The sequence below is a fragment of the Leptonychotes weddellii genome, chromosome 12, assembly GCF_054177405.1.
Source record: "Leptonychotes weddellii isolate Sample4059 chromosome 12, ASM5417740v2, whole genome shotgun sequence".
NCBI classification, from domain to species: Eukaryota; Metazoa; Chordata; class Mammalia; order Carnivora; family Phocidae; genus Leptonychotes; species Leptonychotes weddellii.
The window spans coordinates 13350463-13368952 of NC_138380.1; the positions used below are offsets into that span (position 1 = coordinate 13350463).

At 42.4% G+C, this 18490-nt stretch overlaps 1 protein-coding gene across 5 annotated transcripts in view; it reads left to right on the forward strand.

The window, feature by feature from the left end:
* The first annotated feature begins 9267 nt into the window (after window positions 1-9267).
* The window catches only part of ATP6V0A4 (ATPase H+ transporting V0 subunit a4), a 54227-nt gene continuing 45004 nt past the window's right edge, over window positions 9268-18490 (forward strand). The window contains exons 1-7 of one of the 5 annotated variants that reach the window (XM_081800020.1): window positions 9268-9370; window positions 11373-11506; window positions 12397-12475; window positions 12750-12844; window positions 16279-16404; window positions 16861-16955; window positions 18025-18151. In XM_081800020.1, coding sequence (XP_081656146.1) covers window positions 11390-11506; window positions 12397-12475; window positions 12750-12844; window positions 16279-16404; window positions 16861-16955; window positions 18025-18151 — 639 coding nt within the window. In that variant the 5' untranslated portion in view covers window positions 9268-9370; window positions 11373-11389. Of the gene's footprint in view, window positions 9371-9513; window positions 9751-11372; window positions 11507-12396; window positions 12476-12749; window positions 12845-16278; window positions 16405-16860; window positions 16956-18024; window positions 18152-18490 lie in introns of those variants that run through there. The other 4 variants (XM_081800023.1, XM_081800022.1, XM_081800019.1 and 1 more) reach the window with 4 other exon arrangements.

Below are 18490 nucleotides of genomic sequence, written 5' to 3' on the forward strand. Positions count from 1 at the left end.
AGCATAACACCCTCCAGTTCCATCCACGTCATTGCAAATCACAGCCTGAGATCTTGAGAGAATTTGAGAGTATCTGGCTTTCTTCACCAGCCACTGACTTCCCAATTCCCCAGTCCCTTCTTTAAATTCTGCCTCCTTCGTGTGCCTCTAGTAGGTCTATCCGGGTCACCAGTAACCTCCAGAGGACAGACAGTGAGCACTCCACGATTCTTGAGACATTTTCTTCTCTTGAATTCTCTCTTTTCTGACTAGCCTCCTGGATCTCTGTTTCTGGTCCATCTCCTCTGTCCTGCCTTCAGACCTTTGAGCTCCCCCACTCCGGGGCCTGACTTCATTGCATCTGTCCCCCTTGTTGTGGACTGAATTGTGTGCCTCTCACCCACTCCCTGTTTTCATAGGGTGAAGCCCTAACCCCAGGACCTCAGGATGTGACCTTATTTGGAAATAACCTGTTATATGTTAGTATAAATACCTATTTTTATGAAAATACTGTATTTTCCAAAACAAACAATTTAGTGAAAAGAGTAGCATCGCTGGCTTTATTTTGTAAATCTCTTTAAAGTCTGACTTAATAGAAGACAGCTGGTTGTCTTTTGCTTATCTATTTTTACATTTGGACTCCTTGCTATATGTTATTTTTGTTGAAATACATGATGAAAATCTGGCTTCACATAAATATGTAGTCTTAAAAAGGAAAAAATGGGGACGCCTGGGTGGCTCAGTCGGTTAAGCGTCTGCCTCAGCTCATGATCCCAGAGTCCTGGGATCGAGCCCTGCATTGGGCTTCTTGCCCCGCATCGGGCTCCTTGCCCCGCATCGGGCTCCTTGCCCCGTAGGGAGCCTGCTTCTCCCTCTGCCCGCCGCTCCCCCTGCTTGTGTTCTCTCTCTCTCTGACAAATAAATAAAATCTTAAAAAAAAATAAAAAATGGAAAAATGTTTTACTAGTTTTTCAGGTAGTCATGTGTATTTTTCATTGATTCTCTACCAAAACTTAACAAGTAGTAATTTTTAAAAGCTTAGGTGCAATGTGGAATCAGAAACCAAACTATTGACCTTTTCATTACAATCCCTTGGCTAATCGTATACTCTCAATGGATCATTTGCCCAAATGTGACTGTGTATCATCATGCATTGGGCATTTGGGAAATACTGGTTCACTGAGTTTTGCAGATCTCCCAAATGCTGTCACATTTCATTATATAATCACTTTAAAAACAAAATCACATTTATAAATATCTGCCACAGAAATACCCTCATCAGAAAAGTTTTCAGCATTGAGAAGCTGTCAAGTTCATGCTGGCGCAAAAAAGTTTTCCAAAATTTTAATTGTTTGAAAGTTAGAATTTCATCACTGGCAACAAACAATGCCAGTTGTTTTCCTTTGAAATGACAGAATCGTTTGGATCACTTCTGAGAAGGTGCCCGCCAAATGCCTCTGTCTGAATAACCACAGCTTGTCAGCCGTTCTTTCAAGTAAAGATGGTGTTCTGTGAAAATAGCAGCTCATTCAGCTGACAACTCACACCAGCAGCACTCTCCTGACTTCATTATGCCAGAAAAGTGCTTTCTGGATGCTTTCTATTTTGTCCCCCGGGATATTAAAAATTAAACAATATCTCCTCTTTCGCCTGGACCACAGCTCTCGTCTCAGAACTGCTCTGCCTGCTGGAGCTCTTGCCTCCCTCCCCATCCGCTCTGCAATTAGAGTATGTCTTCCAGGCTGTGCTGTTTACCCCCACCCCACAGACTTCGGACCTGTCAAGGGCGCCAGTCGCTCTTGTGATAAAGCCACCGTCCTTAACAGGGTCTGCAGCTCGTGGCTGTCCTCGTCTTGCTTCACCAGCGCAATCCCACTCCCCGCCCCCTCGTTCTCTCTGCCCTGTTTATACTGCCTTCTTCCCCCCGAGAAAGAGGAGTCCGGTTATGCAGCCCAGAGAGCTGTGTTCTCTCCTTCCGTGTACCCATCTCAATTATTACACATTTGTCCCTGTGGTTACTTAATTTGATTACTGAGACTAGAGAGTCTCAGCTCTGGAGCCACACTGCCTGGGTTCAAATCTCCGCTTTACCACTTACTAGCTGAGCGACTTTGAACTTGTCACCTGTCTCAGATTCCTAATCTGTAAACCAGGCAAACCATAACAATGGGGATTTAAATTATACCTATTTCTTCGGGCTTTGTCTTACATTAGCCCATAGTAAGCATCATCTTTGTATTAGCCATTGATATTAGGATCATTATGTTTGACTGCCCTGCTAGACTTCACCAGAACAGGAATTGTTTTGCCCATTGATGTACCTTGCCCGGCACATCATAGTTGCTCAATCAATATTTTTGAGATGATTTTCTTTTATTGTCAGTGAAAATTTGGTTTTAATTAAATGTTTGATTTTCTTCAAATTAGTCAACGGATGCTAATTTAAAAAATCAAGTGGTGCAAAGGGGTTATCAAAGTAATGCTAAAGTCTCCCGCTCCACTCCATCTGGGTTTTGTTCCCTAAGAACTACTTTTGACTAGTTTTTTCTTCTTGTTGTTACTGTCAAAATCTCCAGCTAATACATTGCCATTGCTGTTCCTGATTTCTCTGCCTTAGGCAGTTTCTATTGACTCGTACGCTTCTTTAGTTTTGGTCTCTCCCACCCCCACTAAAACATAAGCTCCGTGAAAGCAGCGGCTTGGTCCTGTTTCCAGCTGTGTCTGCAGAGCCTAAAGCAGAGCCTGACACATTGTAGGTGCTCCATAAATAAATAACCCCTGAATGAATAAGTGGCTACATCAAGACTCACTTCTGGAAGTTTCTGTAGATGCTTAGCATTGTGCTTGGTGAAGTACCAGAAAACGCCCAACGGAAATGAAATGGGCCCTATTTTTATCTTTACTGTTGCACAACTGTTACCTTCTGTCTCTCCTCTGTCCAGTCGGTTTCCATATCCATTTTACTACTTACACAGTTGTGAATATGATGCCCGCTCAAGTTGCTATTTCATTTTGTAACATTGTATCACTAAGGACTTAGTGTTTCCCCCCCAAGGAATTTTTTGTATTGTTTTTGTCTTTATGGACCATAATGTGTTATTTGTAATCCAGAAATCCATAAAGCTCTGAAAACAAAAATAGTTTTTATGGACTTGGCAGCACAATCTGACCTGATTTAACGTGAGGCATATATAATTTCTATTGATTCTTCATAGTAAGAATGTAAATATTTAAGTACAGAAGGATTAACATGCTTTGATTACAGGATGCTGCCCCCAGGACCCACGGGGATATAATATATCATCTATACCTGGCTTAACTTTCTAAATAGGGAGCATTCTGAAATCTGAAAGCCATCTGATCCCAAGGTTTAAGACCTGTACCAAGAGTGTTATGTGTTTGTTACAAAAATATCAGAGAATAAAGAAAAGGACAAAGCACATAAATCCAGATCTAAACCCTACCCATCGTGATGATTTCAGTATAGTTCCTTCCACATCTTTCTATGGGGATTACACATGTTAAATTCAATGATACTATATATACTGTTTCATAAAATACTTTATCAACAGTGTTCCAAGAACATATTTCCTTGTCATTTCATGCTGTTTTAATAGCTGTCCTGTATTCTATCACACATGTTTGTCATAGTTTATTTAGCACCCTTATCCTTTCCTACTCCCTCACAGTGGCCCCTGAAAAGGGTTCTGCAAAATCTCCAGGGTTCTGTGCACCAGTTTGAAAACCACCGATCTGGCTCAGTATCTTCATTTGGCAGTGAAGGAACTGGGCCTCATGATGGGGAGTTGTCTTCCCCTGGGGCCGCTCAAATCTCTTGGGCTAGTTTGATTTAGAACACACATCTCCAGAGATTTGTCTCTCTCCTCTCTCCATTATATAATGCCAGCTGAGCACACGTCTTCTTTGCTCTTCCTAAAATCTTTAAAAAAAAAAAATCTTTTATTGTGAAATAATTATAGATTTCACAGAAAGTTGCAAACAGGACAAGGAGGTCTTATATAACCCTCACCCAGTTTTCCCCCATTGGTTACATGGGGAAATTGACAATGACATAAAATTGTATATGGTTCTGTGTCATTTTATCACATGCATAGATTCATATAACCAGCACCACAATCAAGACAAAGAACTATCCTGTCATTGTGAAGATCTCCCTTGTTACCCCTTCACAGACACGTGAACACACACTACCACCATCACCAACACCATTCCTAATCCCTAACAATCACTAATTTGTTCTCCATCTCTGTAATTTTTTGTCATTTAGAGAATGTTATATAATTGGAATCATACACTGCGTGACTTTTTCAGATTTTTTTTTTCCGCTCAACGTAATCACCTTGAGATCTATCCAAGTTGTGTTTATCAATAGTTTATTGCTTTTTGTGCTGAGTAATATTCTAAGGTATGGATGTACCATAAGTAGGAAATTTTGGTTGTTTCCAGCTTTTGGCTATTAAAATAAAGCTGCTATGATTGATATATAGGTTTTTTTTTTTTGTGAATATAAGTTTCCATTTCTTTGGGATAAATGGCATGAGTGTGATTGCTGGGTCCTAAGGAAAATGCATATTTAGCCTTTTAAAAAACTGCCAAGCTATTTTCCAGAGTGTACTGTTTTACATTTCCACCAGCAATGCGTGACAGATCCAGTTTCACTACATTTTTGCCAGTGTTTGGAATTGTTACTATTATTTGAGCTGTCCTAATAGGTATATACTGGTATCTCATCATGGTTTTAATTTGTATTTCCCTAATGGCTGAACATCTCTTCCCGAACTTAGTTGCCATGTGTACATCCTTTTAGGTGAACTGTCTCTTTATGGCTTTGGCCCATTTTCTAATTGGATTTTTTACCATTGAAGTTTGAAAACTTGATAAATTCTAGTTGAATCCTTTATCAGATACGTGGCTTATATATATTTTCTTCCAATCTTTAGCTTGTCCTTTTATCCTTTTTTTTTTTTTTGAGATTTATTTATTTATTTGAGAGAGAGAGAGAGTGCATGTGAGCGGGGAGAGGGCAGGGGGAGGGGCAGAGGGAGAGGGAGTCTTAAGCAGACTCTGCGCTGATCTCGGAGCCTGTCCTGGGGCTCAGTCCCGTGATCCTGAGATCACAACTTGAGCCAAAACCAAGAGTCTGTGCTTAACCGACTGCACCATCCAGGCTCCCCTCTTTTTATCCTTTTTACAGGATCTTTTGCACAGCAAATTTTTGTATTATTTTTTTGTTTGTTTTATGGATTACATTTTGTATGTCTTATCTAAGAACTTTTCACCAAGCCCTTAGTTCTAAAAATGCTATGTTTCTTCTCAAAGTTTTATAGTTTTACATTTTTCTTTTTTTTTTTTTTTAGAGAGAGAGCATGTGCTCACATGCAAGTGGAGCAGGGGAGGGGCAGAAGGAGAGAGAGAATCTCAAGCAGACTCATTGAGTGAGGAGCCTGCTTTGGGCTCGATCTCACAAACCTGAGATCATGACCTGAGCCAAAATCAAGAGTTGGGTGCTTCACCAACTGAGCCACCCAAGTGCCTCTAGTTTTACATTTTAAATTTATCTATGATCTGTTTTGAGTTAATTTTTGTAGAGGGTATGAGGTTTAGGTCTTGGTTCCATTTTTGGCCTATGGATGTCCAGTTGGTCTAGACCATTTGCTGAGAAGGTGATCCTTCCACTACTGAAATGCTTTCCACCTTTGTCAAAAATCAGTTGACCTGACTTGTGTTGTAGGTTTATTTCTGGATTCTCTATTTCCTTGCATTCACCTATGTGTCTATGTTTCCACCAGGGCCACACTCTTGACTATTGTAGCTGTACGGTAAGTCTTGAAATCAGTTAGTGTGGTTTCTCTTACTTTATTCTTCTATTCACTAGACCTCTGCTGATATGACCCTGTCTGCGAAGAGAGGAGTGCCTGGTTACTGCTCTCCATATGACCTCCACGCCCCAGTGAGGGGGTGGACAGTCGGGAAAGTCTCATTGGATCTCTTCTGATACCACCCAACGAGGCTAACAAGGGGTGCCTTATTATCACAGGGATAATAAGGAGTGGGAATTCAGACTCTGCACTTGGCCTTCTCTGACACGATACTGGGGGTATCACTTTGGTACATCTGGGTGAGGGTAGAAGTCTGGGCTTTCCACTTGGGCTTTGCGGGCATGAGTGGGCATGGGATCACAGTTTTTTCTGTGGTGTTTGGCTGGATTAGAGTGATTATTATCTAAAAGTCTTTCTTGCTAGGCTGCCCCTTTCCTGATCCGTTGGCTAGAGAGAACAGGCTTTATTTGGGATTTTTTGGGGGGGGGGAATTTTTTTTTTTTTTTTTCTATCTGCATATCTTGCTGGCTTCTGCAGCACCAAGCCTAGGATCTAATAAGCAAAAGAAACCCCAGAGAACTCACCTCTGTCATTTCTCAGACCCTGAGTTTCCTAGAAGGTCTGTCTTCTCTCTACCTTTCAGAGCCTTCTAATATTTATTGTATATATAATGTTCAGGGTTTTCCGTTTTACTTATTGGGAAGAAAAAGTATTTCTACTCCATCTTTCCAGAAGCAGAAGTCGAAGAAATTTTTTTAAAATGCGAATCAAGTAGGTAATATCATTCCCCTGCTTCAAAATTTCCAAGGGCTTCCCAGTGTGATTAGAATAAAATCCAAATTTCTTATTGGCCCCTCAGAATTCCCCTGGCTCGGCCCCTGCTTGCGCTGACACCTCTCCCCACCCTCTCATGCCCCAGCCACACTGGCTTCCTTTCTATTTCTTGAACAGGTTGAACATGCGTACCATGCGTAGTTGTAAACAGGGACTCTGGTGTTAGATGACCTGTCCTGAGTGGCTGTGTGACCTCGGGCAACTCACTTAGCCTTTTTGTGCCTCTGTTTCCTCATATGTGACTTGAGAATAAGAATACCGCCAACCTCATAGGGTTATTGAAAAGATTAAGTGATTGACACATGTAAAGTAATGAAATGTGCTCTGCAATCAGAGGAACAATGCCCAGCACAGGGAAGCACTCAGGAGATACATTAGCTATGGGCATGAAGTCACATGACTGCTCTTGCAGGGCTGGCTGTTCCTTGCTGCCTGGACTCCCTTCCCCCAGCTCCCTTTTTTGCAAGGCTGGCTCATTTTAATCCTCTAAACCTCAGCTCCAATGGCCATTATCTGCTTATCTAAAGTAGCCTCTCTTCCTTTCTCTGAAGCCTAGCTTTCTATAATTGCTCTTTTCATACTCTGCGATATCTTGCTAATTTATTACTTGTGTACTGTTTGCCTCTTTCCATATGGACATCAGCTTCATAAGGGCAAGGACCTTATCTCTTACTTAACTGCCCTATCCTCAGAGCCCAGAACAGAGTAGGCACATAGTATATGCTCAATAAATATTTATTGGATGGATGAAAGAATTCAGGTCATTTATGGTTACATGCTTATTACACATAATGCTGCAGTAGACACTATTGTAGTTAAATTTTGGTTTACAACCTTAAAATTTTTTTCATAGGCTGAAGTTCCTAAAGTGGGATTACTGGGTCCAAGGATATGCAAATTGCCTTTTTGACAGATTGCATTAATTTACTGTCCAGCAGGTGTCCTATGAGTGTGCACCTTCCACTTAGGGCTTTAGGAGAAAAAGAAAGCAAGCCTTGAAATACGGTCTCCCTCTTATACTTCTACTTTCAAAATAATTACCTAATATTCTATTATACTTTGCAGAGAAGGACACTGGGAACCTGGGGTTAAATCGCTTCCCCAAGGTCGCACATGGTAAATGAGAGCTGGGATCCTTGCTCAGGCAGTTTGGTTCTAAACTCTGCTCTTAACCATCAAGATGTGCTTTTCCCCTCTATGCCCCTCAGTGATTCCTGGGCCCCGGAACCTTTGAGGACGGCTACACCATCCGCGGACGGGGAGACACAGCAACCCCCAGCTGGGGTGAAGAGCAGAATGAGAGGTGGGCAGGGGAAGGGGCAGGAGAGGGAGGCACAGGTTGGTGCGGGGGCTCCTCTTGCCTCGAGTTCCCCTGGCAAGAGAGGCAGACTCAGCGTTGGTCATTCTCCTTACAGTTTTCAGTTCTAATCCTTCAGCTCTGCCTTGTCGCTCCTGAGTTCAGCCTTCGAACTTTGCCCAGGTGAGTCTGGACTCAAGTGATTCAGCCATGTTGGGATGGGTGGCTGCGGCCAAGCTCTGTTTCTTAAGAAACCCGGCATTACCTTTCCTGCAGGCCTCGTTACAGGCCACCTGCTTCCGTTGAGGCCCTGGCCGCCCCCCCCCGCCCACCCCGCCCCAGGTTCAAGCAGCACCTGCTCAGCTGATCGTCCCCAACTGCCTTCACCCTGTTGCCTCCCAAGGTAAAGTTAGATCTTGCACTGTGTTCTCAAAAGCAATAGTTCTATTTGATGATGCACAAGAATCACCCGAGGGGTTTATTAAAAAAGACAGATCTCAGACAACCTGGGAAATTCTAACATTGATGGGATATTTGATATTAAGGAATTATTGTTGAATTTTAGGTGTGATCATGGTATCACGTGCGTGTATTATATATAATAATAATATGTATAATTATTATATATAATATATAACACGTGTGTGTGTATTATAATATATATTTATATTATATATATGATTGTGTATTTTTTAGAGATACATACTGAAATATTTTGGAAGACATAATATGTGTGGGATTAGCTTCAAAACAGTCTGGGGTGTGTAGGAGAAGCAGGTGAGGGTACTGATGAGGAGAAATTCAACAGGTGATGCTGAGTGGTCTGTCTTATGGCGGTTCCTTAGAGTGTTCTCTGTACTTTTGCAGATGCTTTAATTTTTCCATAGTAAAAAGTAAAAAAAAAAAACAGCACCCCTTTCATTCTAGGGTACATCGTTCAGGCACCCCAGGTGGGTGCACGCAGGGATCTGCCCCCGCAGGGAAAGCTGCTCTGCCAAGCTCATTAATGGGCACGAGGGTGGTCTCTGCAGAGTAACCAGCCCCTGAACCAGGAGACACGGCTGTAACCACTTCACTCCTCAGCCCCTTAGCCTCCCCACCAAATAAATGCAAGACAGTAATATTCAGTGAAAGGGTAAATCCTCATGTCTGGCCCTGTCTCTTTTTACCTGGGTCACGTCAGAAGCTGACTTTTAGCTACCGACTATTCATTGGTGTATTCACTTTTGGAAGTAAAGTGTTTTTGAAGATAGCTGTTGTTAGGATGGTGGGCATGATATTTTTTTTTCATTTCCAGAACGATTTCGTTTTTACAGTGACAAGGAGGGTTCGGTGTGCTTCGTAGACACTCTGGAAGGTTGTCTCTAGGGCCCTTCAAAGGCCTCTAGAAACCTCTTCCTAAACTTCTGCTCGCTGCAGGGTAAGTTACATTCCTTAGAGAAGAAAGTCACTGCTTCCTGGTGGGGCCCCAAAGTCGTGGCCCCGGGAACAAGTGGCTGGGGGAGGGAGGGGGTTTGAGCAGGGCTGGCCGGTGAGGCAAGTTTGTCCTCACTACAGGCCAGTGTTGATACAACAGGGCTGCCTCTGGGCTCTGCAGGCACCTAGGGAGGAGAAGTACCGGGAGGGGCTCGTGGCCGCAGGGAAGCCACCTGAGGAATCCCCAAGCCAGGCTGGTCCTGGCCTGCCACTCACAAGCCCTGACCAAACACCTGCTTGGGGGGCTGGGCTGAGGAAGCGCGGGAGCCTTAGCTCTCACCCTACTGCAGATACCTGCCCAGGACCTGCTGGGGCAAAGCTGGGGTAAGAAGGCTTTTCACCCTATGTTCTTGGTCTGCTTGCTGCTAGTGGTGTGTGTCTCTCTTTTATGAAAACATTGCCTTATTTACCAGACAGGGTAGTATGAAAAGTTTTGATTCATCTAGGTGTCAAAAGGCAAAAAATGGAGGAGCAGGCCAGGCATTCTGGAGGGAGGGATGAAGTTTGGGCTCTAGTCAATTAATTGGGAAATACCTTCTGAGCACCTGCTTTGTGGTCGAGCTAGACTGGTGATAGAATGGAAAACATGACATAGTTCTAACCTCATGGAATTTACTGGCCAGTGGGCAACACAGACATTAAACAAGTAATTGCCAGTGACTTCTGTTCAGGGAGTACTTGGTTCACTGGTGTTGGTGGTGGTCTGGAAGGGCTTATGGAGGAAGAGGTTCCTGACACTGAGGCTGCAATGACAGGATTATGTTGGGTGTGTGGGATACTGGGGGGCGAGGGGAGGAAGAGAGTGAGGTTCCAGATCTAGGGGAAAGCATGGACAAAGGTCCTGAGGCAGGAGGGAGCTCTGGGAGAAATTCCGTGTGTCTGGAGAGCAATGTGAAGAGAAGTGAAGCTGGAGGGGACGGCAGAGGCCAGACACGCTGCAGCCTTTTGTTGGACAAATCTCATATTTTATAAGAAATAGAGATGATGGAAGACTTAAAGCAGAGAAGGGGTAAACCCAGTGTCTGGCAAACAATAGCTACTGTACACATTATAAAGTGAAATGAGAAAAGGGAGCCCATTCTGGAGGTGTGGTAGTTATTCCAGAAGGTTGGTCTTTGGGGCAAGCGATTTGGCTTGGCAGTGGTAGAGCAGTCCAGAGGGTCTTTGATGGGAATGGATTCTACATGAATACCCTTTTTCCCTATAGAGGACATACAGATTTATTTCATTCTGGCTGACTGCACAGGGTTCTGGAGGTCAGCTTAATCACTTTCCTGTTGATGGATATCTGGGTTAGATCCGTTTATTACAATTATTGTATACAATGTTATCAGAAACATCTTTGTGCATCTATTTTCCCATACCTCTCCAAGTTTGTCTGGATGAAGAGCAGCAGAAATCCGAGGTCATGGGTATGAGTAATATAAAATTTGATAGACACTGACAAATTCCTTTCCAAAAAAGCTGTACAAATTTAGACTTCAACTACTAAGTGTATGAAAATGCCTGCTCTCTCACACCATCTACAACAGGAGTTTGTAATCATATTTTTTAATCTTTCGCCAATCCGATAGGTGGTGAAAAGTGCTATCTTGTTTTTGTTTATATTTCGAAAATTAAGAGCCATTCCTGTTGGATTTTTTTTTTCATGTTGGATATTAATATAGTGCAACTAAAGCCAGTTTTTTTTTTAAAGATTTATTTATTTATTTATTTGAGAGAGAGAGAATGAGAGAGAGCACATGAGAGGGGGGAGGGTCAGAGGGAGAAGCAGACTCCCCGCCGAGCAGGGAGCCCAATGCGGGACTCGATCCAGGGACTCCGGGATCATGACCTGAGCCGAAGGCAGTCGCTTAACCAACTGAGCCACCCAGGTGCCCCTAAAGCCAGTTTTGATCCGAAGGTTTCTACACCCTTACCCTCTCCAATATCTTTGTCTCCTGCAGACCAAGGCTGTGTCAAGATGGCGTCCGTGTTTCGCAGTGAGGAGATGTGTTTGTCCCAACTGTTCCTCCAGGTGGAGGCTGCATATTGCTGTGTGGCTGAGCTTGGGGAGCTTGGATTGGTTCAGTTCAAAGATGTAGGTGCTGCATTCTTGAAAGGCCAGAGGAAGGTGGGGTGGGAGTAGACATCTCTTTCACACCACTTCTTGGTAGTGAACTACGTGCAGGGAGAAGAGCCCTGAGCTGGGATAGATGGAATTCCATGTGGTTCTAGTTGTTCTGGCTAAGATTTGTGATAACACTGAGCAAGTGACTTGCAAACCTGTTCTCCTTTCCTCCATATGTATCCCCTGTATAGGAATGTTTTGAAGCTCTAGTACAGTCAATACTTGTTAGATGGCATTAAACTTTCTTTCCTAAGTAGTATCTTCCAAGAATTAGATATCTCCAATGGGCATGTAGATTACCAAACCTTTTTCTGAGGACAGAAATCAATGCTTCCTAATTAGTTAGTCTGAGGACAAAGTATCGTGGGGTGCACAGTCTCTCTGTGGTGATATTCTAGGGCGAGACAGTCTTGAGTGTGATGTTGGGGTATCATTTCCCAGAGGTGGTTTCCTTACCAAGCTTTTTTGAATCTGATTTAGAAAATTGGACTCTTACCCCTTTACTTCCTCACCAAGATCATGACCAAAACTAAGCTCCTGCAGGGAAGGATCATGTCTTGTTCTTTGCATCCTTAGTTCCTAGGACCTGATGTGAGGCTATTCCTCAGTGACATTTATTGGGCAGGATGCCAAATTGCATTTGGGGGATTATGTGTAAGAATAGCAAGGTTTTTGCCTGTAACTCACGTCTTGTGCATGGAAATATCTATTCCTAAAATGATTCCAGCAACATTTTCCAGCATTAAAAAAAACCAAAATAAAACAGAACAGAAAAAACACAACAACAACAAAAAAACCCCAAAAGGAATACGTTGGTGGCTGTTGATACCAGTGTGTCTTGTGGTTTCTCCCCACTCTAGTTAAATGTGAATGTGAACAGCTTCCAAAGGAAATTTGTGAATGAAGTCAGAAGGTGTGAGTCACTGGAGAGAATCCTCCGTAAGCCAATTTTCTGTTTACTGTCTAAATGTGAACTGGTGGGGAGGTAAGTGGTTTGCAGGACTGGATTATAACACACATGTCCCTATTTGTATAGGGACAAAGTGTTCTAGAGACAAAGTGGGGCAGTGAGAGTTGGGATCCAGATGCTGTGGCAGGTCCTGGGGGCAATTTAGGCAGCTAGCCGGCTGAAAGTCGGCTGTCTGCTTGGATCCATTTCTTAGGGGAGAAAACACAATCACCTTGGGATCTCTGGTGGGGTTTCATCCCACAGGTTTCCTGGAAGATGAGATGCAAAATGAGATTGTGCCTCAATTGCCAGAGAGGCCCCCACCGACCCCTCTTCCACGGGAAATGATTATGCTGGAGGTATGTTGAGCCAAGGACATGATAGCGGGTGGCCCTCCATCTTTCTTTTTCTCTCTACTTCCTTTTATAGAACACTGAGTGCCCGCCATGCGCAAGGTACCTTAGAGAGAAACAAAACCTGGCCGTGCCCTCTAGAAGCTTATAGAGGAGATAGTGGAGGAAGGATGGAGGGGTGAGGTGGTGGGAGAGGATGTCAAAAGATAGGCAGAGCCAGATCCTGGAAGGCCCTGCAGATCTTGATTTTAAAAAATTGGATATTTTATCCTCAGAAGAGGAAGGGCCCGCTAAAGGAGGCGGGAAGGTAGGGGAGCTTCACTGCCCGAGCCTTATCTCTGGCTGGGTTTGTTTGTTTTTTTCTTTTAAGATAACTTAAAATTCTTGAAATTTTTGAAGCTGTTAGTGGTATAAATAAAGATACTCTGACAGAGATATGAGACTGGCAACTCCCCTGAAAAATATTTTGGATCCTGTCATACTAAATCCTGGATATTTTGGGAGAAGTTGTGTTGGTTGTATGTTTCAGACAGTACCTTAAAAAAAAAAAAAAAATCAGTGCATCCCCCCCCCACAAAAAAAAAAGAAGAAGAAAGAAAGAAAAAAGAAGAAAAAAATCAATGCATCTAAATGAGTTTGGTATTGGCTGATTGGTTGGTTTTGAAACTCTACACTCTCATACATTCGTAGTAATAACCAGTTAGATAAGGCACAATCAGATGTGTGCCAACAGTCCTTACTCAGTATTTTCCTTTTAGATATTATTTATTGTTGTTTTTAAAGATTTATTTATTTTTTTTAGAGAGGGAGAGAGAGAGAGAGAGCCGGGGGGAGGGGGGAGAGGGAGAGGGAGAGTCTTAAGCAGACTCTGTGCTGAGTGTGGAGCCAGATGCAGGGCTTGATCCCATGACCCTGAGATCATGACCTGAGCTGAAACCAAGAGTCAGACGCTTAACTGACTGAGCCACCCAGGCACCCCTGGATATTATTTATTATAAAGATGAAATTAGAACAACATGAGCTTCTGAGTAGCAATATCTGTCTAACCATTGGTCAAGGGGACAGACTGATTCAACTGATCTGGCAGTGAGTTGAGTGTTCCTCCAGCATTCCTAGGGAGGGGAATCCTTCTGGCAAGAGTACACAATTGGCTTTGGGCCCTTGCCATGCAGAATTTCTAAAGAGGCTTTCATAACAATCCTAGGGAAAGTATTAATTAAAAAAAAAATCTATCCACAAATCCACCATTTCAGCAAAAACTTCCTTTTCTATTTTCAGGTTTTATCCTTATCAGCTATATTTTTATGTAATTACATGTCCATAGTCTACATTATAATTTTCTATGCATTTACTATCATATTGTAAACTGTTTCTTAAATGATGCATGATTCTCCAAAATATTTTTAAAAGCAGCATTATTTTTAACAGAATCATTAAGTGGATAGAGCAAATGGTTAAGAAATGGGGATTTCATTTTTTTTCCCCACTTTTGTGCCACTGTAGTTAGTGTTCAAAATTTAGGGTAGTGATTACCTCTGGGAGGGGAGAGCATGGGATGCAATTGAAGTTGGTTGATATGTATGTGGGGTTCATGGTGCAGTTCTCTCCATCTAACATATGTAAAATTTTCCATCATAAGAAATGTTAAAAATTCAATTTTGTCTGATACTAATATGCTTTTGAGGGTGGTGGGGGAAGGTAACTAATATTTGCATGGATATCTTTGTTTTACTGTTTATTTTTAAAATCTTTTTGGTAAGGGTGTCCCTCAGGTAGATTAAAAGAAATCTAGCATGATAATCTCTGTTTTTTAATAGGTGATCTTAATCCATTTTCAGATATGTGGTTGCTGATTTACTGGCAATTGTTTTTGTTAAATATTGAATTGGTACAGTAGAATTTTTAGAAAATATGTGTAAGGTGGAAAGAATAATGATATAGCAAACACCAAGTGCCATCACTCTGTATGACATAAAAGATGACCACAGTGATGCTTTTAAAAGCCTTCTGTGTGCCCCCCGTCCTTCCGCTCCTCCCTTGAGATAATCCTGTCCTGAATTTTGCATTTTTCTTTTCCTCGTTTCTTCATTGTTTTATCACATATTTAGTCTTTTAAATAGCATATGATTTAGCTTTGCACATTTTAGCTTTATATAAATGAAATCATCATGTTTCTTCTTTTGCAACTTGCTGTTTTCTTACGTCATTTTATTTTTTAAGACACCGTATTGTTTCATGTTTCTGAAATTAATTTGTTTTCACTGATGGGTAGTGTTTCTTTTATTGCATGTTCCATACTTTATGGAACTTTATCCATTCTACTGTGGGTGGACATTTGGATAAATGAGAAATGAGCTTTCATTCTATACCAAATCTTAGTAGTGCATTCATGAATTGTGTCCAATAAAGAGTTGATCTTCACCTATTAGGTTTTGAATTTCAATACCTATATTTTACATTTCCAAGATTTCTTAATTGTTCCCCTTTTATATTTACCTTTTCTTTCATTTTAGGGCATGTTGGTTTACTAATTTTTTGGTTTGTGTGTGTGTGTATAAGCAATGCCTTCACTTATCTCTTCTAGCATTCTAAAAAAAAGCCTTAAACTCTTTTTCAGACTAATCCATAAAAATAATTTCACCCAATGTGAATTTGTGTTCTGATTGTTGATTTTGTTGGTGATATTTCTTTTTCTTTTTAATTTTTAAAAAAGATTTATTTATTTGACAGAGAGAGATATAGCGAGAGAGAGCATGAGCAGGGGGAGTGGGAGAAGGAGAAGCAGGCTTCCCGCCGAGTAGGGAGCCTGATGTGGGGCTCAATCCCAGGACCCTGGGATCATGACCTGAGCCAAAGGCAGATGCTTAACAACTGAGCCACCCAGGTGCCCCTGATTTTTCTTATCATTAGATTTCGTCTTGAGACTTACTCATTTTGTATGCTCATTTTGGAAGGAAGATTGTTTTTTTTCTTTGTTTTTGTCTTCTTGCATGTTGTGCTCACAGTTCTCTATATAGCCTTTTTTACTTGTTTGTACCTGGTTCTCCAGATTCCAACCCAGAACTAGCGATTCCTCTTGTTATATTTCATCATTGCAGTGTGTTTGGGGCAGAAGGAATTCTCAACATGTAAATTCACTCCAGCTTCCCTTTTTTCGTGTTTTAAATGGGGGAGAGATATGCAATTTGCTGAAATGCCTTGGCTTCTTCAGGAAGCTAATTTCCATCCCTGCAGAGTGTTTTATAATCCTATTTGATGAAAATGGATCTAGTTTATAGCTCTATAGTCATTTTGAGTTGGACTGAACATGCCACTCAACTTCTGGCTATATTATGATACACTGAATTCTTCTTTGATATTTAGTTATTTGTAGTGGTTAATGTACAGTGAATATCACAGCACTGTCTGCCTGCTTTCCCTTCTTTTTCCATTCTTCATAGACTCTTCTAGAAAAACTGGAAGAAGAATTACAGGAAGCCAACCAGAACCAGCAGGCTTTGAAGAAAAGCTTCCTAGAACTGACTGAACTCAAACATCTGCTGAAGAAAACCCAAGATTTCTTTGAGGTTGTTATCTGGGGACTCTTTATTAAAGGGACCTTTCCCCCAGAGCCTCAAGTTTCCATTTTGAAAACTGGCTGGTTTGGAGTATGCATAAATCACGCTTGTTTCTGTCCCATGCCGAGGTCATTAGTGAGGGGGGAGGGTATTCCAGGGGAAACGTGGTGCCAATTTGAACTAAACACAAAGATATTATGATGCTCTTTGGAAAGTATGTGCCCCAAACACGCAGATGGAAGTGAGAACAAAGCACAACAGTGAGTTTGGGCAGATTTGGGATTTCGGTAGTAAAAGACTGGGGGAAGTTTTTGATCTGGCAAGGAGCACTCGACTTTTTGAATTCTCTTAACTATTTGTGGAAAACTAAAGTTTCGTTAAAAATAGACAAACCTTTGAGGTGGAGGGAGCTTTGAAGGTCATCTAAATATGTTTAAGAGAAAGCAGTAGTTCTTTGACTTTCAGACAGAAACCAACCTCGCTGATGATTTCTTTATGGAAGACACTTCGGGTCTCCTGGAGTTAAGAGCGACACCTGCCTGTGTGACTGGAAAACTGGGGTTAGTGTAACTCTGCTCTGAAAGTTACATGTAGATGGGTTTCTGGTCCACAGTTCAGTGCCTGGAATGTGATAGATTTCCCAGGGGGTCTGAATGAGTGAGTGAATGAATGAATGAATGAACCAGACACTGGAATGAGGGCTATTTCACATGAATATAGACCTCCACACTGTAATAAACCCAAGAGTAACCTCTTCAGGTTGGTGGAGTGGGAGGTAGTGTTACCTTCTTGTTAATGGTGAAACTAGCATTCTGGGAGCCTGAAGAATACAATGTTTATGTTGTTCGTGCAGGGGGAGGATGTGGCGAGAATTATTTAGATGCGTTTTCTCAACTGTTCCCTGCTTCCTTATCTTGGAAATACTGCTTTGGCAATAAAATAGATTTGAAATTTGCTGTTTGAAGTGCAATTAGCAATGAGGTAGTCATATGATCACATCATCCACAAGAAGGAGTAATGTGGTATTAAAATGCATGGTGATTCAAAACAGTGGGATTTCATTCAGTGTCCAAGTAAAATTGATGTGTATGCATTGAAAACATTTGATCAGAAGGTAACACAGGCTCAGCGCACGTTTAAAGTGAAAGACCAATGAAAGTAACCATTTTAAAATTAATAGAAAAAGTTTCAATTGGAAATTTTCTAGACACAGGGATGATTTTAAAAGTAGAGATAAATGGAAATGAGTATGTCTGTTTCACTTCTAGCACATTATTTATAAAAATGCATAGAGCCCATTGTTGAACAGTTGGAACAGTTCCTTTCTTTAGCTACGATGCCATAATGGCGGGCTATCATATTGCTAATTGCAAGTAAGTGACTATGTAGTATCGGGGTGACTAAGGAAGTCTCAGTACATCGGAGGAAACAGGAGGCCAAAAGGGACTTGGGGCAAGTAGGGGCTGGGCTGCCGAGTGGCCTCGGGACCCCTGCCAGCTAGTGAGTCCTCCTCGTGCTCAGGGGGAAGCGGGCCTCCGTCTGGTGCTGGCGCGTCCTCAGGTCCTGCGGGGCTTCTCCCTGCTCCCCGCTCCCTGGGCCTCAGCAACGTCTCCCCGTGTGACTGCCCAGGTTCACGGCCGGGGTGATCAACAGGGAGCGGATGGCGTCCTTTGAGAGGCTGCTGTGGAGAGTGTGCCGAGGGAACATCTACCTGAAGTTCAGTGAGGTGGACACGATTCTGGAGGATCCCGTCACGGTGGGTGTCGCGGGCTGTGGAGAGCTCTGTCCTCAGTTTCCCGGGGCCCTCGCCGGGGGCTGGCGGGGGTGGGGGGGCGGTTCTCTGAAGCCATGGGTCTTCAGTTCTGTGAAGCTAAAAGCCACTGCCTTTCTTTCTCCTGGCTTTTCTCTTCCCCCACTTTGTAAAAAAAAAAAAAAAAAAAAAAATTCCTACAAAAAGGTCAATTCAAGGACTGATTGTTGTTAACACCCCACAACTATTCATGCTTCCAAGACCCAGCTATACCAGGTCCTGGAAACTTAGCAGTGCTCCCGCCTCGGGAGGCGGCAGCTGGGTCTTCCTCACCAGGAGCTAAGA